This window comes from Mauremys mutica, chromosome 1, assembly GCF_020497125.1.
Source record: "Mauremys mutica isolate MM-2020 ecotype Southern chromosome 1, ASM2049712v1, whole genome shotgun sequence".
Classification (NCBI taxonomy): Eukaryota; Metazoa; Chordata; order Testudines; family Geoemydidae; genus Mauremys; species Mauremys mutica.
In genome coordinates, this window is record NC_059072.1 from 95751753 (window position 1) to 95776820 (window position 25068).

General features: G+C 48.2%; 1 protein-coding gene and 2 long non-coding RNA genes across 3 annotated transcripts; 1 reads left to right on the forward strand and 2 right to left on the reverse strand.

Annotated features, from left to right (window-relative positions):
- Window positions 1–1166: 1166 nt before the first annotated feature.
- On the reverse strand, window positions 1167–5343 carry LOC123368615. Its single transcript, XR_006578836.1, has 3 exons — window positions 4939–5343; window positions 3593–3669; window positions 1167–1412 (listed from the first exon to the last, which is right to left on the reverse strand). It is a non-coding gene; the product is annotated as an uncharacterized LOC123368615 (long non-coding RNA).
- LOC123368609 (cytokine receptor common subunit beta-like) lies at window positions 3263–24006 on the forward strand. Its single transcript, XM_045013531.1, has 12 exons — window positions 3263–3381; window positions 4928–5142; window positions 7635–7747; window positions 8179–8350; window positions 8967–9102; window positions 9212–9372; window positions 9772–9911; window positions 10012–10183; window positions 11856–11946; window positions 12220–12289; window positions 19683–19786; window positions 22482–24006. The coding sequence occupies exons 1-12, from the start codon at window positions 3263–3265 to the stop codon at window positions 23197–23199; spliced, it is 2211 nt and encodes a 736-aa protein (XP_044869466.1). The 3' UTR covers window positions 23200–24006.
- Window positions 5435–15607, reverse strand: LOC123368612. Its single transcript, XR_006578835.1, has 3 exons — window positions 15502–15607; window positions 7003–7067; window positions 5435–5761 (listed from the first exon to the last, which is right to left on the reverse strand). It is a non-coding gene; the product is annotated as an uncharacterized LOC123368612 (long non-coding RNA).
- Window positions 24007–25068: the final 1062 nt, after the last annotated feature.

Genomic DNA, 25068 nt, shown 5'->3' on the forward strand with positions numbered 1-25068 from the left:
ATGGATACCAGTCCTTCTGCAATGTACCATCTGCCACAAGGCTGATGATGAAGATGAATATCAATCATATTGTACCATCAGCCACCAAGGGGGGGGGTGAGGATGCTGCAGTCACTGCCGCAGCATCGCATCTACCAGCAGCATTCAGTAGACATAGGGTGACATTTAAAAGAGTCAAGAGATTATTTTTTTTCCTTTTCCTTCTGTGGGGAGGGGGGGAAATTGATGAGCTATGCCCTGAACCACCCCGGACAATGTGTTTGACCCTACAGGCATTGGGAACTCAGCCAAGAATGCAAATGCTTTTCAGAGACTGCAGGAACTGTGGGATAGCTTGAGTCTTCAGTCCCCCCTCCCTCCCTCCATGAGCGTCCATTTGATTATTTGGCTTTCTGTTATGCTTGTCACGCAGCAGTGTGCTGCGTCCCTGCTGTGCCCTCTGTCTGGAGATTTTTTAAAAATGCTTTGGAATTTTGTCTTCTGTAACGGAGCTCTGATAGAACAGTTTTGTCTGCCCATACAGCGATCACATCCGTACGGTCCATGCTGGAGCTCTTTTTGGATTTGGGACTGCATCGTCACCCGTGCTGATCGGAGCTTCACGCTGGGCAAACAGGAAATGATATTCAAAAGTTCGCAGGGCTTTTCCTGTCTACCTAGCCACTGCATCCGAGTTCAGATTGCTGTCCAGAGCAGTCACAGTGGTGCACTGTGGGATACCGCGTGGAGGCCAATACCATCGATTTGTGGCCACACTAACCCTAATCCACTATGGTAATACCGATATTAGCGCTACTCCTCTCGTTGGGGAGGAGTACAGAAACCTGTTTAAAGAGCCCTTTATATAGATATAAAGGGCCTCTTAGTGTGGACGGGTGCGGTGTTAAATGGGTTTAACGCTCCTAAAATCGGTTTAAACGCGTAGTGTAGACCAGTCCTTAGATCTAGTTGTTTGTTGCTTTGTTCTAGTTCAGTGTACCTTAGAGAGGGAGGAATTTCTCCAAATTCCTCAGTGTTCCCTCTGAGCCCCTGTTGCCCCAGCTCTGCACCAAGCCCAGACCCTGTACAGACCCTAAAATGGGTTTCAGAGGAGGTGCCTCATGCACATCTCTCTTTCCAGAGGTGGATGTTCATATCTGATGTCTGCTGTGCTGGGGCAATCACACTCCCCAGCCCAATGTGCTATTGGCAGGGCTTTCACCTCTCACACGCTCAGGGAAAGACACCCAAGTCTCCAAGCCAACTGACCTCCGAGGCCATTAAGCTACATGATCCATTCTCAGGTCCAAATCCCATGCTCACACCAGAACAACCCTCTTCATTGCCGAGTCCTTCACTTGGGTCTTAGAGGCATTTTGTGGCCTGGTGTGACATCATGACATCGCATAGTGTATTACTGCTAGCGACACCTCCTGAAATAATGTAATAAAAATAAAAACAATAAAAGAGTGACAAAACAAAATAAGTTTCTAAATGAAAAGTTTGTTTTGAAATGAAATTTTGAAATCTTTCTGATGCTCCACGTGCCAAACAAACTCTTCAGAATTTCCATTGTCTGAGTAATTTAACAGCCTTTGGTTTCGTTTCAGTTTAGAAGGAAAACCAATTTTGTAATGTTGAACTGACTCATGCAATGGGAATTCCACGTGTGGCCCAGCTTTAGCCCTGCTCACAGACAGCACAAACAATTCTACTCCAATCAAGGGTGGCGTCTACCTGGAAATTTTACACACCAGAAGGGATAAGATTTCCCTCCTGGGTCACTAATAAGGAACCGATTGCATCTCAAACTGGAATTCCAGCAGTTCTAGATTATCTGCTGCATGTGAGGTCCCCAAACCATCTGCACCTTCTCAGAAAATGAACCAAGCACCTATCTCTGTTCCCCACCAGCACAGGGAAGGGAGAACTATATTTTCCCATTCCATTTGCTAGATTTTTAAAAGGCCTTTTCAGTGTTTCTCTCAACCCCCACATTCCCAGTAGGGAACCTACCTTTCTCGGGACTTAAACCTCATTCTAACAAAACTGATTGGCCTTTCCTCGGAGTCACTGATAAATGCCTCCCTCTTAACGGGAGTCTCTTAAAACTGCCTTTCCATTTGCCATGGTCTCTTCTGGGAGGGACAGTGAACTACAAGCAATAATCTCCACTCCACCCTTTCCAACAATCCACAAAGACAAAATGATTGTGAGGCCCCAGTTGAATTTCATCACAAACAGTCTATCTTCTACATTATATTCTTCCCTGGATCCCATTCCCCTCCCAAGGAAACATGTATCCACACCTTAGACGTTGTGTTAAAAAGCCAAACAGACATTTGTAGCTCTCTGGGAAAGATGTCAAGTAAAACCTCTCAAAACAGACACATTCTCTGTGGGTTAAGAGGTGCACAGGGCTATGTTACGCCTTCGGGAAAGTGCAGGTTCCTGCATGGATAAGATCTCACTCCACTAGAGCACCTGCAGCACCGTAGCTGGCCTTGGGCATCAGGACTGTGTGGTTCAGGAGAAGGAATGGAGGTGGTTGGTGGGTGCATTCCTGTATGCAGAGGAGGTCGTCTGACCCATGACACTGAGGATGATCATGCATCCCCCACGGACATGGCTTTAAACGAGGGTTCTGTGTGCTCACCACCAGGGCAAATCCCACAATGCAAATCAGAACTGCCAACCCCCAGTGCTCAGAAATCAAGGGTCAGGCCCAAAAAATCCCGAGAGTGACTTAAATATCATGAGATTTGAATGAGAATACAGCTTAGTTGGGGTTGATTTGTCGTTTGGTGTTGGCGTATTTAGGGCTCATCCTTCAAGCTTCTCTTCCCAGCTGTGTAGGTCAGACACTTATTTTTTTTACATGAAAAGTGAGAGTCTCAAGTAATAACCTCAATGCAGAAGTTGGGGCTTTAAGAAAAACACTCAGTAGCTCGAGACTCATGAGAGACTCACACAAGTTGGCCAGACTGTGAATGCACAGGGATGATTCTCCCATTACCATAGCTCCTGGTAAGTAAACCTCTCTTTTCCAGCCTCTGGATTGTGAGCATTGGGGAGTGTGAGGTTTTTGTCCATGACATCCCTGACACATGAGCTAACTGACATGCAAGGGATTTCTGGGAAAGTTTACCCATTTGTGCCTCATTTCCCCATATTTGCCCTTCCCACCAAAGCACCAGTGTGCACATCCCATTATTCCTCACTGCCCATCTCTATGATCCACCGGCAGTGTTGTGCTTTCCTTCCCCTTGCAGAGAGCCTCCCAATGCAGAGCCTGCGCTGCTACAGTGACTACACCTCCCAGACGACCTGCACGTGGCAGGAATGCACAGCGGCACGTCGCTTCCTCAATATGACTCTTCACCATGAGGACACTAGAGGCAAGTAAGTGTCTGACCCCTGCGCTGCTGCAGAAGGACTCAAGAAGAGTGGAATGGGAGGAGGGAAAAGGATCCATGCTGACAGCCAGGCTTTGAGGAGCATGTTGACACCTGTGCTGGCCCTGCTGCGGGGTGGGAGTTGGAGACACTTTTAGGTCTGCAGTGGGAGGATGGGAAGATACTGGAAGGTGCGTTACTCAGTTTATATTCATTACCTTTTCTATCACTGTCCCTTGGTTTTTCTGGGGGATCCCAGCCATGAGTGGTGGCAGGGCCTGTTAGCTTACTGCACCTGGAGTGAAAAAAGAGGCATCAGAGTACAGTTGGAGTAATGCTCATTCATCAGCAGAGGAGAGAGCGCTGGCTCTGTTCTCACAGACCTTCCACACCTCCCTTCTTTGCAGCAGGGTCAATGGGAACATTCTGTTCTATGTGGAGTTTTGCACTGCCCTCATCACTGTCTTTTCTGAGTGCCTTCCAGTAGTGCATTTAAACAACATGACTACACAGCTGTAAGATGCGCTTAGCTCTCTGATCCTTTCCCACAGTGGGAGAAGCAGGTGCAGTGCAGTTTGAGTTGTTTTTTGTTTGGAGTAGGAGGAGTGTTAATATACAAATGTTGCGCTGTAGCTGCATTAGAGAAGGCAGGTCAAAGAAATGCACCTTGCACTTGGAACGGACAGTGGTGAAGTTTGGGATGGGCCTTAGTTCTCAGGGGAGTTCATTCCGCAATCTCAGAGTAGTGCCAGAGAAAGTTGTGTCCTCTGCCCAGGTCAGCTTTACCCTTCCTGTAGGAGTTCCTGTGTGCTAGAGGAGTAGATTTGTTGACCATCTTCTTCAACCTGGAGTTTTAGATGATCTGTTAGATAGCCTGAGCTCAGGTCAGGGGAGTGCCATGAAAATAGGGACCAAAACCTTGAATTTTATTTGACTTTCTATGGGAAGCCAGTGTAGAGAGCAGAGGAGAGGTCTTAGGTGTATACCTCAGCCAGCATTGCTGAGCTCAGCACAGAGATGGCCCACACCTGCTGATAATGGGGCAGCACAACCCCAGAACAGCTCAAGTCATCCTCCCTCCCCAGCAGCTCCTCCTCCTGGAAAGCAGTGGCCTCTCGCTGCAGCTTGCAGCTGTTCCTCCTGCCTATCCCGGACAGGTGCAGCTCCCAGCTCCCCAGCTCAACTGCCCTGCAGGGAGAGGGCCTGACTGCAGCATGTGACCCAGCAATGGTGGGGGACACATGACCCCACATGCCCCCCTATGCATCGTCTCTGGCTCACCACCTTCCATACTAACTGCAAGGCTCATTTCTTTAACCAGCCTTCTCTCATATAAATACAGAGCAACGTGTGTATATGTTCTCCCCCTGAGGTTAGGGCAAGACAATAACTGTAGCAGACACATATTCACATTTCTTAAAGATTTACTGGAAGGTGCTCAGATACTACAGCAATGAGTGCAGTATAAGAACTTATATTGAGTAGAATAGAATTAAAGGGTGGGGAAGATTTCAGGAGCCTAATTTTGGATTAGCTATCTGTATCTAAATCAGCTCCTCCTCACCCTCTTTCTCTGCACGTGGGAGAAGCACACAGATCCCATGTGAGCTTCAGAGAGCCGAGGAGTTGCCGATCTGCCAGGACTCCTGTGTCTGCTGGAGCTGCCACAGGAACAGCATCGTTTTTGCAATTGGAATGCACGACAGATACACTTTCAAACCCGATCGGTTGCTGCAGGCCGAGCTGAACATCAACCTCTCCCAGAATGGTAAGGGCAAGACACCACCGCTCTCTTCTCTCCAGGAATATTTTTGATTCTCTGAAATGAATACATCTTCCTCTGTGCAGGTCCCCCAACCTTAAGCAAGAATCCTGATCCCCAATCAGAGTGGATTGGTTTAAATCAAAACCATTTAAATTTTAATCATGATTGAAATCAGCAGGCAGCAAATCTTGATTTAAATCCTCAATATAAGTTTTGTTTTGTATTTGTACTTTTTTAGTTATTTTTCTAAAGAGATGTTGATTTTCATTGGTTGGTAACCATTAACACATGATGCTTTGCAACTAAATATAGCCTTTCAAAATGTGACAGAGATGTAGTAATCAGGACCGAATGTCTTTTAGGGCTAATCCCAGGTTGACCCTAGGGACTTCTGCTTTTGTTTCTTAGCTCCAGCCCTTGTCAAAGTCCAAACAGCAGAGATGAAAAATGTCCGCTATCTTGATTTCCCTTTTCCAGCATTCAAACCGATGGGACAAAGCTTTCTGCACATTCTTCTCCATGAGTGGACAGGGCAATCAACAAATTTTGTCCTACAACAGTCCACTTAATTTTGATAGTCCACCTGAATATGTGGGGGAAGCCATCCTTCACTCTGCGTGCACTAGTTGAGAATGGGTATTCTTATCATTATACCTTGTAGCATGGAATACAGACATTACAAGTAAGATTAATGCATGCAGCAACTTACAAGCATTTTATAGTCTAAACACATCCTTACAAGTCTAACACCTATCTTGAACACTACTAACATATAAGTGAGCTGGTCTGGTTTCCAGCTATGAATTTTTCAGTGCTCAGCTGATGCTTACAGACTTTAAAGGAGCTGGCAGGTGGTTTACCAGGATCACAATATCTGTACACTTTTTAAAAGCATTTATATAGCCTAACATACATTTATTCAGATTCCTACTTACTTTTTGTATTATGTTACAAAAAGGCAAATGACACATTTCTTATTTACTAGGTTATGTTTAAATTCTACTTGTGATTAGTATCAAGCTCAATTAGGATAGAAATTCAGATTCAATTAAAAAGGCACAAAACCAGAATTTTAATTTGTATTATGATTACTATAATTAGTTAAATAAAACTACTGTGTGTGTGCTGGATACATAAGAAAATTTTTTTTTGTCAAAACATGTTTTGCATTTAAAATTAAGAGAATTGTTAAACAAAAGGAAGTAGTAATTGACTTTAATTCATTGTTTCGAATCACCACATTCTTCAAGATTTTAAAACTAGTAGATCACGTCCTCTCACACCTAGTTTTTATACAGAGATTAGAAGAGCAAAACAAGCTTTCCTGCTTTTTGAACTCCAGTTGGTTTCTTAATGTGGAATGAACTAGTTGAATAAACAGAAATGAAGAAAATATTCTCTAAGCACCAACAGAAGAGGTTACTGCTGTCAAAAGCTGCTTTTAGCACTGTATCAAATTCTGAAACCAGGTGCTTAGCCAGTAACATCCACCAGTTCACAGTCTCACAGGCTTTAAACTTGGCAGCAAATATGTGTTGCTTAATATTATTATTTTAATTGATTTAAATTATTATAATAGATTATGGTCAATTTAGGCTTTAAGATAGTTGTCATAATTTCACAATTTAATTTTAAATAGGCTTTTTTAAAAAAATAGGCTGTATTTAAACTAAAAAAAAGATTTAAATAAAAAATAATTTTAATTAAAAATTTATTTATACCCACCCTGCCCCTAACCCTTCAACTTACTTCTGCATGTCAGCTATAATTCTACTAGGAACTGAGTTTCATTTTCATTGTGACACCTGTTTAACAGCTTCTCATTTACAAGATTCCAGATAGATAAATAGATTCTTTCCTTACCTGCCTACAATGGAAAACTTGGACATATTCCATCCACCTAACACCCATGTTCTAGCTGGGTTTCTCTGCCATTAGGAATAAACTGATGTCAAACAAACGTTTTCACTCAGAAAAATACACAGTGATATGTCTCCACCTTAAAATGAATGCTGGCTGCAATGGGTCTACCTGACAACACTCACCTACCTATTCTTCTTCTGTTCTGTTGATTGCTATTTTCCATAAGGCCAGGGCTGGCCCACAACATTTTAGCACCTGAGGCAGGGAGCTCAAATGACGCCCACATTCCCCCTTGCTTGGGCCAAAACTTTGAAAGGTCTCAATTCTGGGTCCTAGTGGTGCCGCCCCCCCTCCCCCAACACACACACACACAGTCTGGCACCTGAGATAGCAACCTCAGTTTGCCTCATTGTAAGGCCAGCCCTGAGTAAGGCCTTGGCAACTTTATGTCTTCCACTGCCAAGTGCCAACAGGCCTTAGATGGGTTTTCTTTTCTTTTTTTCCCCAGCCCTGAGAAATCCCACAAAAGCCTGATGTTAGGCCGATTTGGGTCCTTCCTTATGGAAATAAGACTTAGACTCTCTCCCCATCTACTAATAACCCCAGCCCATGTTGTCCCTTCCTATTTCCAGTCCAGACCCTCCCACCTCAGAAGCGCTGGATCAATGTCACGGAAGCAGCTGGAGGGAGAAGGGCAGCTGGTGTTTTCCCTAATGCACTGGAGCTTGACATGGAATCCTGGGAGGTAGGCATGAGATGTGCTTACGCATTGGCATGTGCTGTTCTTGGTTGCATCTTTTAGAGGGCAGAAGACAAACCTTTGCAAACCTTTGAAACCTGCTTGGCTGCTGCTGAACCCAGCCGATCCTCTGAAACCTGAATGGCCCAGACGGTGGGTCCATGCACGCTGCAGCTAGCTATGTGCGCATCTTACAAATCCTGTGCCGTCCAGCCATGGCCTTGGCTGGTTAAGACCAGAGATCTAGCAAGTAAAAGAGCAATGAGCCCTGCACAAGGAGCATCTGGCTCCACCTTACCCAGGGATCACAGCGCTGGCTGTGCTTGGCTGAGCTGAATTACCCAAGAAAAGGGTCCTCCCCCCACCTCTCTCACAAGTCTCTCTCTCTTTCTCCCTCCACCTTCTCTCACCTCTTGCTATCTCATTCCCACTGACAGAAATCTTCCTCTGTGTCAGTCACACGCTCCTCCCACGGCCTGCTGAGGTGTGATGGCCTTGTGCCGAGCAGCAACTATATAGCTCGTGTGCCATTCAAGCCAAGCCAGGGTGCTGGTTGGTCTGGGCAGTCCAGCAAATGGAGCACTGCCGTGTCCTGGAAGTCTCAGGAAGGTAATTCTGGAGGTCAAGGGGCCGGGGGGGAAGAGGGGATGTGATGAGATGCTGGCAGCAGAGGGATATTGTGCTTTGCTTCCAGAGGATTTAGGGGCTGAGAATTTGATGAAAATGGTCCAGTTTCACTGGTGTTCTCTTATCTGAAGTGAATTTGGTGTCACTGACAGGTAGCAGAGCAGTAGCCACAGAGACTGCAGCACTCTGGTTAGTTGCCCAGCACAGGAGCACGGCACCAGTCATAGTGCAGCACTGGCAGGGGCAGTACAGGCTCCTTATACACACTTCCCCTGCCACTGCACCTGAAACCCCTCGCCTTGATGGGACCCATCTAGGTGTGCTCAGTATCCGGCCTCTCAGCAAAACGGCCAGTGAGTTCTGGTGGAGATGGTGGGTTTGGGGATATGGGCTCAGGAGAGGCCAGTCTGTGTCTCTCGCAATATGTGGATTGTATCCATTGGATGAGTGGACCAGCGTAATGCTCTGGACTGCCCTAGAGAACCCTGAAAGTAAAAGTTTTCCCTTCCTCCCTCAATGGTCACAATCAGTCCCTGCTCCACTGTCCTCCCCATCCCTGCCCCTCCCAGAGCCACACTAACCACTGGCTCCTCACTAGGGGATGAGGCTCAGCCCAAGAACCTTCGCTGCCTCTTCAATGGGGTTGATCGGCTAACGTGCAGCTGGGAAGTGAGGAGAGAGGTCACCAGCTCTGTCTTGTTCACGCTCTTCTACAGAACCCCACCGGCATCAGAGTAAGTGACCTGCCCATGGCAGCGTATGCCTGTCCTTCTGGATCTGACTCCTGCTCACTCCCCAGAGTGAGCCTCCTGCTCACTCAGGCCTGGCTGCTCTCTTCCCCAGAGAGACAGAATGCTCTCCAGTCCACGAGGAGGAATTGCCTGGCAGCCACTACCAGTTCCACAGCTGTGAGATCAATGTCACCAACCCCAGCAGGCTGAGCCAGTACCTCATAACTGTACGGCCCAAGAAGGAGGAGAAACTGATTACAGCCTACAAAAACAGTGAGAACCCATTTGGATCCTCTGCTCAGGGTTTATCTGGTGGTTTCTCCTCCAGCTTAGGAAACACTTGGGTTAGCAGAGAGGTGGAATGGTTAACAAAAGAGCTAGACAGTGATGTGTGGGTGGGCAGAGGGCTGCTAAAGGAAGCTCCCAGCACTGGAGCTCCTGACTGGCACCGACAGAGCACTGCCGTGAGGAGGTACAGAATGGGCACGTGGAGATGAGATGAGTCAGATAGGGGCACTGCTATTAGCAGTCCTTGGTGCTCGTCTGCTCAGGCAACAAGATTTGCACCCGCGTATCCTTAGTCCTGCCCACAACCCAGCGTGGGAAAGGGAATGGGCAGGAAGATAAGCTGGGAGATGGATGCATGTTCCTAATGCATTGTTTTTGTTCTAGTCAAGCCACTTGCGCCTGTCAACGTGACAATGACAAAGACAAAAGACCAGGAGTATGAGTTGAGATGGACAAAACAGATCCTAAGCCACATAGGCCAGAGATATGAATTCTCATATTGGAAGACTGGTGACTCCTTGGAGGTAGGTGATGGAACTGCTGGGAGCCCAGACCTCTGCCAGGTAGGTGGGTGGATGGGACAGAGAGTTCCTCACTCCTCCATCTCTTCTCTTCTCTTCCCAGAATGCCCAGCTTGTAAACATCAGCAATGACAAGCCTCCCCTCATCTTCACCCTGCAGATGCTGGAGCCCTCCACACGCTATAGGGGGAGAATGCGGGCGAGGGTGCACTTGGGCTACTATGAGGGGCCCTGGAGCGAGTGGAGTGAGGAGTGCACCTGGGAAACTGAGAGTGGTACATCCCAGCTGGGCCATGGGCTTGCGGGAGGGGATCAGTTCCCTCCCTAGAGAAATGGGTCCCTTAGCTGGGGTTTATGGGGAACCGGGGTTTCACACAGTTAATTAAGCAAAGAGACTGACCAGGGTCCCCTGGGTACCTGGCTGCATGCTTCAGATCACAGAGGAGGAGTATAACTGGCTTATCTGAACAAAACGTCTGTTAGTCTATAAGGTGCCACAGGATTCTTTGCTGCTTATCTGAATGGGAGCCCAGGGCTGCCATTTCCCGTGGGAACAAGAAAACAGTATGAAAATCAGGGGCTGGATGTGGATGCACTAGGTGAGGAGAGAAGGGGCCTCCACAAGGAGGTTTAGAAGCATGAACTTCCTACACTGTCAGTGTCGTACAGAGGTTTTAGTCCCATGATACCCAGGAAAATTAGGGAGCAGGGCCACATGACTGTAATCTTCCCCTACACATTGTATCTCTGCACTGCAGCCTTTGAGGTGTCCAGGTTACTACCTTTAAGAGGAACCAGGCAGACTGGATCCCACAGGATGTGGTCAGGTTGAAAATTGGACTGGAGGCCAGTAAGAGAAGTTCATGGATCTAAGTGGAGGGCTGGAGAAGGGAAGAAATGATCCATGCTAGAAAGGGATCAATCAGTGGAGCTGGTTGAACTGTTCATTCTGAACAACATTTTCATGTCTGAAATAAGAAAAAGATGGGCTCTTTGAAACTGATTTTAAGCAAATCAGTCAGAGCCTACAGGGGTTTCTCTGGTCATCCAGAGAAGCATTTCTTCATGGATGTGTTGTTCAGCATTTGGAATTCAGGCTGTGTGATTGGTCACTAGGTCTCATGGTGCAGTTCATGGTCTCTGATTGGCTTCCTGAACCTGTACAAACAGGAGAGGTGACTGAATAGGCCTTAATTGTGAATGTACAGACTCAAATGTTTGTGTTTCTTGTAACTTCACACTTAACTGCAAGTCTCCTGGCATTTCAAATGACTGGGTGTTTTTCTTTTCTGTTGATACCTGCAATGTTCTTGTAGGGATCTTCACCCTGAAGTTACTGATCTGTTCTCTCAGTCTGAACTTCACTTTAACAAAGTTCTATGCTCTGGGAATTTCTTCAGTTTTTTTTTTAAATATTCCTAACATAGGATTAGGAGAGTAGGGGTTTGAGGACCATATCCCCTTTGGGGCTGACCTAAAGAGATCTGTAGAGACTAACCCCACTTCCACAGCACCTCCTGGGAGACCCTGTGCCTTGGAGTTGTGCCGGAGAGGGAATTTTTTCTTGGGAACATCTGAGGTCTGTGGGCATATGAGGACTCACACAAATACAAACTCATCCCCAGATGTTTGCACAAATGTAAACTGGTTATCCAGACGTTCATGGAAAACCCAACAGAAAGGGCTCGGGCACAGACAGATCAAATCACGAGTTGGTTTTAGCAAATGTGTTCATGGATTCATTGCCCTGATTAGGTCACACCTAGTCTGTCACACATGCACAACTATTCCATGGTCTAACAGACCTGTCAGGACATGTGACTTGATAGGCAACCTACATTTTCCTGACCTCAATATCATCCTCCAGAGCATCCAGAACATGAGGTTTGATATAGAATTAAGCTATTTTCCATTGCTGTCTCTTTATCTCTCATTTATCTGTCTCAGTCTGGTCACCACTGATTCTCCCACTGCTGGTCCCAGTCTTCACCATCATGCTGATAGCATTTGGCTGGTGCAGTTATAGAGGCTTACTCAGGTAAGTTTGCACTGGGAGTGAGAGATTCACCGGACACATTGGTAGAGTGAGTGCAGGGAGGGGCAGAGAAACAAGGGTGAGGTGCTGTATGGGCACACCATTATCCTTGATCTAGGGCTTAGTCGAGCTGGGGATATGCCTGGGCTGCAGCTTGAGTGCTGGGCCATGGAGTTTCAGGACCTCTGGGTTGACAAGGAGGCCCAGGGTAAGGCTGTGTGTCTGGTGTAGCCTCCCGCTAGGAGAAGTGACCCTGCAAACTCTGTCTTGTTACAGCAAGAAGAAAAAATGGGAGGAAAAGATTCCAAATCCCAGCAAGAGTCAGCTGCTCCAGAGCTACCTCCAGGTAAGAGAACTGCTGACCCTGGAGAAGTGGAAGTAGAAGCTCTGCATGGGTCAGAGAAAGGGGAAATGCTGCCCTGGGGTTTATTGCTGAGTGTGTAGCTGCCCAGGTGGAACCTGAACATGCTGATCAAACCACTGCCCCTGACTGGGGGATGATGGGAGCACTGAGGACAAAGTGGAAACAGCAGATTAGGCCATTGGTCTCTCGCATCCATTATCCTGCTTCAGTGACCAAAACCTGATGCTTCAGAGGTAAACAAACTCCTGCCCACAATGCACCTGGCCAAGAGTGCAACACTGCATAGAGAAATTACTTCCTGGCCTTATGTGCACAAGATTCAGTTACTACTAGTGTACCACTTGCACCACTACTACCCATGTTATTATGAGCCAGGGTGTTAGCTGGCTCTTTATAAAGTCAGCCCTCCGCCCTTCAGAGGTAGGGAGGTTTCCAATACAGTGTGGGAAGATCTATTTCTTCTCTCCCATCCCCCCAATGTTACTTTTATTGAGTGACCCTCTCATGATATGGGACAAGGGGAAATGAGTCACTCAGTCTGCCCACTCCCCTTAGTAATGATCTTCCAGGGCAAGCCCCAAACCACATGCATTTCCATGCGAGGGCCAGTCACAGTGTTTGATTTGCTGGAGCGCAGGGACTGTTCCCTCCTTGTGCCCCAAAAGGACTGGGGAAGGCAAAGGCAGGAGGCTGAGTCATGGTCCTGCCCCACCTCTGTACCAACTGCACCCTGGCAAGCAGGTATAATCACCCTACAGGATGGTGGCATCTGCCTAGGTCCACCTCAGAGACACAGTCTCTCCCCCACCCACCCTGAAGTGGTGGTGCTCCCCACCAGCACAATTCCTCAAGACCTCAGCCAGATCTATGCCAGGTGCCTCCATGACTCCCATCAGCACAGTATTGGGTGCCTCATAACCTTTAGTGTATTTCTCCTTACAATGCCCTTGTGAGACAGGGCAGCACTACTATCCCATTTTACAGCTAGAAAACTGAGGCAAGGAGGTTAAATGACTCACCCAAGGTCATGAACAAAGTCTGTAGAGGAACAGGAACTTAAACCCAGGTCTTCCACACCTGACACTAAACACCATCCCCCCTCCATTTTTGTCCTTTGCACATGAAATAAACCTGTCACTCTTTTTCTGTCCTGTAGCTGCTGCCCAGTCCTCAACCCACCTCCACTGGCCCTCTTGGAAGCTCTTCAATCTCAGCTACATCCTCTGTCCTGCGAGGTGATCAGAAATGTAGTGCTCCAAGGAGAGCACCCCTGTCTGACAGAAGGGGACTATTTCCATTCCCTTTTTAAATGCTCCCAAGCAACCCATCAGCTTTTAGATCTTTGCCCCACTCTGGGCAGACACCTCCATTGCTGTTCCTGAAGTCTTGGCTGTAGGAAGTAGCCACCCCAGCACACCTCCTCCTGGCTGGGTGTGTCAGTGCAGCAACTTTTGCCTTAGTTTTTCCCTAAAAATCTTTGGCCTACTCCAGCTGCAAGAGTACCCTGGTCCTTTGGTCAGACAGCTTGACAGAGTCCTGCCCCTTCTGGCCAACAGAGTCCTTTACCATGTCCAATAGAACCATAAACAGAACAAAACCCCTCAGCCTGGCTGAGCTCAGCTGGCCACCTCATCTGCGCCACTTATCCCCACAGCTTGTCTCCAGGTCCTGTGCTTTCAACAGCCCTGCTATCCAGGAGCTGACATGCTCCTCCCCTCACGCAAGGGCTCCAGCAGGCTACTGCTCTTCAGTGTCCCTGTCTCCAGTCAGACTTCCCACTCACCCCTGGAGTGGGCTGTCTGCTCTGCCTCCTCCCTTTCAGCCTTCTCTCAGGCTACTTCTTGCCTCCTCTCCTCAGGTCTCCTTCCTCCCACTAGCCTCACTCAGCTGTTTATGGCCACAAGCCCTTCTCTTCCCCACCTGGACTTTATTTCTAATTAGGCCTGGCCCATCCTCCAGCTTCAAGCAGGCCTCTCAAACCTTTACCCTTTCACAGCACCTGTAGGGTAAATACCCCCATTACATTGTGTAACTGTGCCTCAATGCCAAACTGCTGAGAAACCGGGCAAACAACCTAGAACTGGGGGTTATTCCTCCATAAGATACACCAAACCAGCAACAAAAGTAAACTTCTGTTTCACTACACTGGCGAACAAGATGTCATAAAAGCTGTTTCCTTAAGCATTCCAGTTCTTATATCACCACCAAAAACACTGGATTTAGAGATGAGTGGTTCTTTAAAACCAGTCAAAAAATAAAAGGTTCTTCTGATCCCAAAGGGCCAGCCACACACCCAGATCAATATGCAACTCAGATCCTACCCAAAAAATCATGCTGATGCCAATCCTTTAGTATCTAGAATCTAAAGATTTATTTATAAAAAGAAGGGGAGTTAAAATTGCTCAAAGGAATCAAATACATACAGTAATTGCAAAGACCACACTCAGGCTTGTAGCAGTAACAGAATAAACTGCTGGCTTAAGTCAAGTCTCTGGCTGCTTCCAAGGTCCTCAATTCCTTGATTAGACTGCTTCCATTCATATAAGTTCATAGTCCAGAGGTTTGGGCAGGAAAGAGGCCGGAGCAGGATAGAGGCAAAATGGAGGGGTTTCCAGGGCCTTTTATATCTTTTGCCATGTGCAGGGAACCTATTCTTTCAAACAAAGCTCTTAGCACATCTAGTGGAAAATTAGAGGTGACAAGATAGTGTTTGGAGTCACATGGGCAAGTCACATGTCCATGCATGAAGGTTTGGACACAGAAGACATGTAGCACAGCAGGCACTCACTGTCACAGCATCTCCTGCTACTCAGTTCCAGCCTCAGTGTCCCTCCTGCTGGCCAGTGTCTTTCTACCGGTGCCTGCTTCCTCCTGATCACCACCACTTATAGCACTTCAGGTCCCGCATCCTTGCCAGACCCTAGTGCCCCTTACCTTGGGGTGTTGCCTCACAACAGTGCCCCACACTCTGGGTCTCCTCTCCCTGGGGAACCCAGTCCCCTAAGCCCACCTCACCTCAATGACCCACTGCCAGTCCTCATCTAGTCCCTTCCCTCAGGGCCAAACTGCAGTCTGAAGTGGCCACTTCTCATCGGCAAGGGGATTTAGAGCAGCTGCCTTTCCGGCTCCAGATGCCTCCCTGCAGCCCTAGTACCTCCCCTGGCCTTCAGCAAGGCCTCAGTCTGGGGACTTACCAGGCCAGAGCTCTGCCTGCCTTTCTCCAGCCCTGCTCTGCCTCAGGTACTCTGCTTGATCTCCCAGGCAGCCGGTCCTCTCTGCTCTTCAGCTGGAGCAAGAGTCTCTCTTGCTCTCTCAGCCTGCCCTTTTATCAGGGTCAGCTGGACCCTAGTTGGGTGTGTCCACACCTGTGGCTGTTTCCCAACCAGCATCCCTTGGCTGCTTTTAATCCCTTCTTAACCTGAGCGGAGTGACCACCCCGCTACAAGAAGCCATTACCTATACCTCAAACAGCACCTTTGCAGGACAGTTCATTCAGTGTAGATTGGCATCTCCCATGGTCTATTGTCTGTTAAGTGTTTTTTGATGAGCCTCTTAATTTGAATAGTGCCTCCAAGCTGTGCTGGCTAACTACCTTGTGGACGTTACCTCAGGAGCAAGCATTAGAAATCCAGGTATAGCACCAATACTTATATCTTCAAATACAAAAATAATACATGCATATGTAACCCTTCTGCCGGGCCGAAACGATAGCAGCAAGGGCCAGGTTCAATACATAGGGGTCCCTTCCCCACAACATAATGCAAAACCAGCTCGAGCCCCCACCCAGTGACCTGGGAAAATCTTACACACACCCCTGGGCACCTCGAAGAGGCAATACTTCCCCTCTCACAAGCACAGAGTCTTGGTGTAGCAGAAAAGGTTTAATTACATGACAAACAACAAGCATTAAATTGGGAAAATACCTCAGCTAGAGTTCATAGGTCAAACCGTGAGCAAAGACCCACTCCAGCAAATTGGGCCATGTCCTTCTCTCGGGGCCCTTGAGTCCAGCAACCCCCAAATCACCCACAGTCCCAAAAGTCCCACAATCCAAAAGTCTCTGTCCTGGGTCAGTGCAGCCCCAGAGCTCAAGAGTCTCTCTGCAGAGGTCCCCCTCCCCAGCCTGGGTAGAAAGGGGCACCTTACGTGGTTTCGGGGCCAACTGCCCTGCCTCTTCATGGGGTTCTGCTTCCACTAGTCATCTCCGCAAACAGCTCAGCTCTGCTTGCTCTGTGGGCTGCTCCGCTCTGCCAGCTGCTCTGGTCCACCAGCTGTCCTGTGAGCCACTCCAGCCGTCCTTGTGAGCTGCTTGGCTCCACTCACCCAGTGGCTGCACAAACTGCTCCACTCCGCTCTGTCAGCTGCTCTGCTCCACAGTATGGCTTCAGGCTCCCCCACTCATTAGCACAGTACTCAGTGCTCTCAGCTCAGCAAGTCCAGCTCTTCAGTGATTTCAGCTCTTAGTGATTCCAGCTCATAGTAGGGGAACCCAATGCCCATGAGTTCAGCTCAGTAACTGGTATCTTGATTCTTAAGGGAATCAAAATATTAACTCTGACATTCCACAGTGGAGAGAGGCATGGGTGGAACTGGTGCTTCTGGCTTACACGAGGAGTCTGCACCACCAAGTACAGACATCTGTCCCCAGCCTCTCTCTTTTCAATGGGTTTTGGAACCCATGTGCCCCATCTAGCAAGCGCTATCCAGCTGACAATGAAACCCCCCATCACAAGACAATTTTGTAGTTCCCCATTTACCCAATCAGGGTGACAACATTTCATTCCTCCTGCCCCAATAACAAAGAAATTGGGGATCCCACAGCGGTGAAAATAGCCATCCCAGGCTGCTGTGAGCTATGCTAATGGGAGTGGGAGTGCCAATGCAAATAATTGAAATACCAATGCGAATACATGAAACTTCTTTCTGCACTCCCCATAATTTACCACCAGATGTCAGGGTAGAGCTCATCCTGACTCTGCTTACACATATAGATAGCATAATCATAATCAGCAAATCATAACCTTTTTATATACATCTTATATGCCACATTTTGTATGAGATTTGTTGCAAATATATAAGAGAGGTTGCAGCAATGATCTATATGGTCATATCTTAATCAGATAATGTCACACATTGTCCTTCGAGGACCCTGCCCAGCAGTGCATAGGAGAAGCCCAAGTGATAATATTTTTGCCACTGTGTTTTACCTTATGCTTGGGCAAGCTGAACTGCACCTACTATCGTGTTGCTCATTCCCTCCATGGGTTCACATCCACCCGGAGATGCTGTCAAGTCTCTCTAGTTCTAACTGTGTTGCAAATTATACCTGTAGGCCACGCACTGTTCGTTTCTAGGCTGAGGCACAAAAACCAAAGATTTACAGAGTGTCCAAACAACAAAGTTATATTGCGCAAGGTTCAAACAACGTTCGAGCGTGGTGTCCCCCTGCTAGTCAGGGAGAGACCCAGGCTGCAGATTACATAGAAGTTATATACCTTTTAGGTGTGCGTGCTACCCTCATGGATCGGAAGCCTTAGCCAATAAACAAGCCATTTTCTTATCTTTAGCCTATTACAGCTAATCATTGTCCTCGTGCTGGCTAGTGCACAGTCCAGCTGTTACCTTGCATACTAGAATTTTTCTTTAATTATGCTGTTGCCGCTGTTTTCCTATCCTCTTTCCTGTTTCTGGCTTTATCTTTCTTTAATGCTGCCCTTGGGAGCTGTGTACGTGATGTGCTCTCTTTTAGTTAATGATGGATACAAAATAGGGGAACTTACAAAATGGAGTCGCTCATGCTAATTACCCTTAACAACTGAAATAATCTTGTGTCACCGGCAAACGTCACCAACCTGCTGCCCAGTTCTCTCTCCAAATCCATAATGCACACAGCTCCCAGGGCTGGCCCCAGAACAGCTCAGTAATGAGCTCTCTGCACCCTGAGGAACAGCCATTCCCAATAGTTCTTTGTTCCTAGTTGTGTAGCTGGTTTTCAATTCATGGTCGGACTCTGTTCCTTACCCTGTGGTTTTAAGTGTCTGTCACATTTCATTAGGTGTCGGATCCAAAGGTGTTCAGAAATCCTAGGAAATGGGGTGCCCCAGCTCACCCTGGGATGGCAGAGCTCTTATGCTATAGACACAGGCTGATTTCCTGGGCCCTGGCCCTACCTACAGCATCCCCATAGTCTCCCAGGGCAGGGCTGCCATTACGCACAGTGGCTGATTTGCTGCCCTCCTGCACCTGCCCACACTGTTCCCCTGCACCCTGTGGGCAGAGCTGCCACAACACACCTGGCATTACCTGACAAAGGGCGGAGTTAAATGAGAGAGATCAGCACTGGGGAAAATGAAAGGTCTGTGGAGAACAAAATAAATCTTGCCTGTAATGATGTTGACACCTGTGTCCTGTGAGCACCCCCTCTCTGGCCGATACATGCCTGCAATCACTCAGTTTTGAACAGGGCAGCACCCACCTCTTGCAGGTGTCCCTTTCCTGGTCGGGTATGAGACATTTTCTTTCAGTTCTTACAACAGGGTTGCACCTGCCTCTTATGAGCACGCCCCCAGCCAATGGTTCTTTTGGCAGTTCTTCAGTGACTCAGCCCTCCGGCCAAATCATACACACTGTCCCCCATCCTGGGGTATGCAGTCTCTAGGTCTTGCTCATGGCCTGGTATGGGGCTGTAGCACCATGGCTTCCCCCAGAGGCACTGCCTTCTTTAACCGCCCAAAAGGGCCCATCTTGGTATGCTCAGTTAATGTTTTTCTGGCAGCCCTCCCTGTGCTCAATCTTCAACCAGACCAGCAGGGCCCATCATGGTACCCTTACCTGGTCTGTCTAGATTCTGGGCTCAGCCTGCCCGATCTAAGCTGCCCATGGTCCTGCTTCTCTTCCTGCCAGCCAGGCACCTGATCTTCAGCAGCATTTCCTGGGCTTAGTCTTACTTGCAGTGAGCTGTCAATGGGCCTGCTGCTCTTCCAGCCAGCCATGCACCCACTTCTCCTTCTTCAAGCTCCAGACAGCGACTGACTGCTCTGCTGCTGCTGGTTCCTTTTATATGGCCCTTGTGCCCCCTGATTGGTCACTCCAGCAGCCCCTCTGATTAGCTGCTCCTCTGCAGCCACTCTAGACTGCCTGGAGGACTTCTCCTCCGCCCTTTTTTGGGGCGTGGTAAGACAGGGCCACGAGGCCTCCAGACCTGTGCCCCCCATCAAGGAGCTATGTTGTCCCCAGGAGCAATGTTGCTCCCAGGAGGGGTTAAAGTGCTACCACACACTGCAGTATCTCCACTACGGGACTTCTGGCTCCCCTCTGCCCTCAGGGAATCACCCTCTGTCTGCCAGGAGTGCTATCTGCCCTTGTCTCTTTTCAGAAAATACAGCTCGGGATTCCGCTGCCAAGCAGCCAGCTGGACTTTGGCAAGCAGAGCCCTTCCAAGAAGACAGACCTGGTCAGCTTCATCCAAGTGCTGGATGGGTGAGTGATTGGTGCACTGCTCACTGGTGATACTCTCTGAGGCGTTACTCGGTGATAGTGGCATCTCAGTTCCTGTGCGTGGCTGATCCCATCAGGCAGAGGTGGCAAATGTAACTGGTGTGAATGATAAACCTTGGCACATCCTCCACACGCCCATCTGGAAATGTCAATGGTGGACTTGCAGTCCCTGGTCTCCCTGGAAACACCAGTCCCAAACCCTGAGCCATTCCTCCCTGATCTCTCCTTCTGTAAATGGGCTTGCCTCAATGCCCTTGATTTCCCAATCTGGAATGGAGGTATGTGATGGGTTGAGTCACAGAAACCCCCTTGGGACTGTCACCTGATGTGCTGAGACTACCTCTGAGCCCATTCGCCCTGCCAGCTTGGGACTCCAGAATCCTGCCTTGTTGAGCCTGATACGCTAATCTGCTGAAACACAAACCCAGGGTCCAACCCTTGCCCCCCAAACTGCAAACTTAACTGAAAACAGCTTAGCAAGTGCTCCTGTCTCTAGCACCCAGACACCCAGCTCCCAATGGGATCCAAACCCCTAATAAATCCACTTTACTCTGTATAAAGCTTATACAGGGTAAACTCATAAATTGTCTACCCCGTATAACCCTGATAGAAAGATATGCACAGCTGTTTGCTCCCCCAGGTATTAATTGCTTACTCTGGGTTAATTAATAAGCAAAAATGATTTTATTAAATATAAAAAGTAGGATTTAAGTGGTTCCAAGTAATAACAGACAGAACAAAGTAAGTTACCAAGCAAAATAAAACAAAACATGCAAGTCTAAGCCTAATACATTTAAAAAACTGAATATAGGTAAATCTCACCCTCAGAGATGTTCCAATAAGCTTCTTTCACAGACTAGACTCCTTTCTAGTCTGGGCCCAGTTCTTTCCCGTGGTACAGTCCTTGTTCCAGCTCAGGTGGTAGCTAGGGGATTTCTCATGACTGCAGCCTCCTTTGTTCTGTTCTACCCCCTTTTATAGCTTTGGCACAAGGCGGGAATCCTTTGTCTCTCTCTGGGTTCACACCCCTCCTTCTAAATGCAAAAGCACCAAGTTAAAGACGGATTCCAGTACCAGGTGACTTGGTCATATGTCCTGTGAGACCCCAAGCCTTCATTCTTCCTGGCCTGACTCACAGGAAAGCTTGCAAGTAAACAGAGCCATTTACAACCAATTGTCCTAGTTGATGGGAGCCATCAAGATTCCAAACCGCCATTAATGGCCCACACTTTGCATAATTACAATAGGACCTCAGAGTTATATTTCATATTTCTAGTTTCAGATACAAGAGTGATACATTTATACAGATAGGATGACCACACTCAATAGATTATCAGCTTTGTAATGATACCTTACAAGAGACCTTTTGCATGAAGTGTATTCTAGTTACATCTTATTCACACTCAGCATATTAAATAGTAACATATAAAATCATATGGAGTGCAACGTCACACTCGCCTCCTGAACTTACTGCCAGAGACTTGGACACTGTCCATGGCAGAGGCAGTATATCTAAAATTACCTTATTTTTGGACAGTGCATTTGCTACCCAGTTCTCTTTTCTTCTGCTCCTGAGCATCTTTCTGTGCTTCAATCAATTTGTCTTTTAAGTCCAGTGCTTGCTCGTGTGCAGCCCTTTGTTTGGCTGCTTCTGCCTTCATGGCAGCCTTTTCCCGGGCAATTGCACATCAATTTCCATTTGTCTTCCCTTGAGACCGTCACTCAATGACCGGGGATACCACAGAGAACCCCTTCCTGCCAGAACAGGTGCCCCTTCACTCCTGTCTTGCTGAGTTAGGCACTCCAGTCAGCTTCAGCACAGACACAGAGGTTGGGCCACACCCCTCTGCAGTTCACTGAAACTGAGATCCACTCAGCTCAGGGGCTTCTGGAAATGGGCTTGCCTCAATGCCCTTGATTTCCCAATCTGGACATGGAGGTGAATAAGCACCCCCAGCACACCCTCCCCCACACACCCTATCTTCCTGTCACCTGGAAGTGAGGCCCTCACCACCCTTGGGGCTCATTCTGGCTCTGGCAGCATACAAGAGCCAGTAGGAACCACAATAGGCCAAAGGATAATTCCTCCAGTGCAAGAGAAGTGTGGGGCCAACGTAAACATTGCAGTGGAGACGTACCTTAAAGTGTCTTGAGGTTGGTGCCCAGCCATCACTGGTCACTTTTGGAAAGCGCAGGCCATTATTTGTATTTGTTTGAATCCCCATCTCTCCTTGCCTGCCCCCTCCCTTTCTCTATCTTCTACCTCAGTGGCTGTAAGCTCCTGGGAGCAGGGGCCATGTCTTTTTACAATCTCTGCCAAGTGCCAGGCAAAGGTCTGGTGCTATATAATGTGGGTGGTGGTGATCACGGTCTCTGGAGGGTAATATGCTGCTTGGGCCCCCTAGATTCCAGAAACACCGAAACTACCAGATTGGGTCGAGCCAATGGTCCATCTAGTCCAGTATCCTGCCAGGAACAGATGCCGGTGCCAGCTGCTTCAGAGGAAGGAGCAAGAAACTCTGCTATAGGGAATTATGGGATAATCTTCCCCCCGGGAAAGATTCCTTTTAACCCCGAAGTGACCTTTCTCCCAGGGGGCCCTTAGCTCCACTCCCTGTCTGTATGTGATGTTCTCTGCAGGGTGACTTCTCTGATTCCTCTTGTTGCCCTCTTGCAGACCGATGAAAGTTAGTTCAGCAGAGCTCCCTGCAGCCATGGCCGATAGGATGATGTGCTTCCTTGGTGCACTGGACCCAGAGAACCCGTATCAGACTCTTGAAATGACAACTCCAGCTCCACATCCGGCAGCCCCGGCTGGCTGCCATTCAAGTCAGGGCACCAGTCAGTCCCTGTCGCCAGCCACGCTCCCCTGGAGGAGCAGTACTAAGGTCACTGCTTCTCAGGCACCCATGTCCTGCTTTGACTTTAATGGTCCATACTTGAGCCTCCCCCATGGGTGCTCCCTGCCTGACGTTCATCAGGACTGGGAAGCTGCCCCACTGGGAACCAGGGAGAGGCTAGTGTCCCTGGAGTACGTGTCCCTACCCCAGGGGGCCCCTTCCCAGACCCTGCTGGTGGGGGAGGAGAGAGGAGCAGCTCAGCTTCACCCCGTCTCGCTTCCTGCTCAGAAAGAGATGAAGCAGCCCCTTGCTGGAGGGCAAGAAGGGCCACAAGGCCAGCCAGCAGGTGGGGAAGTGGCGCAAGGGGACACTGAAGGTCAAAGGTCACCAATTGCTGCCATGTTAAACAACTCCTGTCAGAAATGGCCAGTGGGATACGTCACCACGGAAGGTTTGTCACTGATGCCAGCAAGAGACTCTGCCCATCTGTCCCCTGCACTGGCCCCACCAGAGGGGATGCTCACTGCTGCTGCCGTGTTGACATCCAACCCATGATGGCCCCAGGCCACAGAGGGCACCTCCAGCCCTGCACTGGGCCCTGAGACAACTTATGTCGCAGTCCCAGTTCCATCTCCAGCATTAGCCACTCCCTCTGGAGCACACCAGCATATATTTGGGAGTCACGTAACGTTTCTCCAGGCCCCACATGGTACCTCACAACCCATCAGTGTTTCCCTTCCTGTTCCTGACCCTTCCTGTCAGAGGGGGTTGATACTTCTAAAGCAGAGCCTGTGAATGAGAGTAACATGGTCATGTTCAACCCCAATGACACTGGGCCAGTTTTTCTGCATGAGATGGAGGAATACTGCTTCTTTCCTAGCCTCAAACCCACACACAGGCCATTCAGCTCATCAGAACTCTGAAGTGTGACGCTTACCTTGCATTGCCACTATGGAAAGGACAGGAACCAGCTGTCAGGGCCAGGGAACTCTGCTAACTCTGGAGAGGACTGGTGAAGACAAGAGAGCAGGTGATTGGATGAAAATTCCACTGTTGGTGTCACTAGGCATAAATCTAGGTAACTCGGGAGGATGGAAGACCACAAGTGTCAATGAAGTCTTCTTGCTCTAGGCCTATGTGAACTAAAGTACCTCCATATTAAGCGCTTCTGTTAGCCTTATTAAACTTTTGTAACCTCCTGTGCTATGTGCTGACTGCTAGCAGCTGCAAAGCCAGTTAGCCCTAGATGCAGCCAATACTAGATAAGATAGGCGGAAAGCAAATGCTGTAATCAAGGTTATATGCATGAGAAAGTAGCCCACACAGTGGGAAAGTACAGAAAGAGAAAAACAAAGGGGGTATAAATACTGGGACCCCGCCTGCGTGCGGGTGTGCAGGATTTGAGATTGCTATTTCTCCCTTGCACCTTATTTGAGCTCAAATAAACTTGTGTTTGCTTCTCCACCCTGGTGTGTTAATTAGTGCGATGCACACCGGGCAACGAACCCCACTGTTGCCCCCTCGGGCCCTCTGGGCTGGCAACACCACCATTCAAAGCATGTCACCTCTATTGTTTTCCCCACTGGTCTTCACCCTCTTACACTGGGAAACAAAAATAGCAATTCTTCTTTCCAGCCCTCTCCACTCCCAAAGGGGCTGGAAGACATCAGTCAGCACCATGTCCTTCTCAGCTGTATTAGTATATTTGGATACAGAAACCAGGAAATATATCCCCATTGGAGAGGGCTGCTCATTACACACACTCTAATCCCCTTGCCATTACCATGTTAGTCTTGCTATGGTTCTGGTGCAGAACATAATGTTGAGTTCAATGCAAACTTCACGGCATGAATGATCAAACTGCATGTCACCGATAAGACTCTGTCACAAGTACTTGGAATGAAATGCCTCACATTCTTTAAACAGATCTAGGTTATTTAGAGGGATAATAGTCATCCAGAAGAATTGGTGTTGGAAGGGTGTAGATACCAAGGAGGGATTGGAATTGTTGCGTATGGGACAAAGTGGGTCGGAGTAAAGGATGAAACAGAAACAGGGAAATTTGGCTGGGGATCAGGAAACCTTTCCTAATTGTGATATCTACTATCCTGTGGAATAATGTCCTTAGGGAAGCAGTGGAAGACCAATCATACGAGACATAAAACTAGATCGGAAAAAACAATGGAGAATATATATTATTGCAGGGAAAGCTGGGGGCGGGGGAAGAGGCTCTTAAGATGGACAAGCTATGATTTAATTGGTCTGTTCTATCTCTAATTCAGAGCAATCTGGATTGCTTGTTAAACTGGGAGCAAACAAACAATATGTGCTTTAATAGAGTTAAATGTAAATGTATACATCTGGGAACAAAGACTGCAGCCATACTTACGGGATGGGCAACTCTCTTCTGGGAAGCTGTGACTC

Excerpts from the sequence above, each read along its gene's own strand:
- LOC123368609 (XM_045013531.1), top strand. The coding sequence starts at position 3,263 with ATGCAGAGCCTGCGCTGCTACAGTGACTACACCTCCCAGACGACCTGC. Across the intron at positions 9,373-9,771 it reads GATTACAGCCTACAAAAACA|TCAAGCCACTTGCGCCTGTC; the intron begins GTGAGAACCCAT and ends TTTTTGTTCTAG. Across the intron at positions 9,912-10,011 it reads AGACTGGTGACTCCTTGGAG|AATGCCCAGCTTGTAAACAT; the intron begins GTAGGTGATGGA and ends TTCTCTTCCCAG.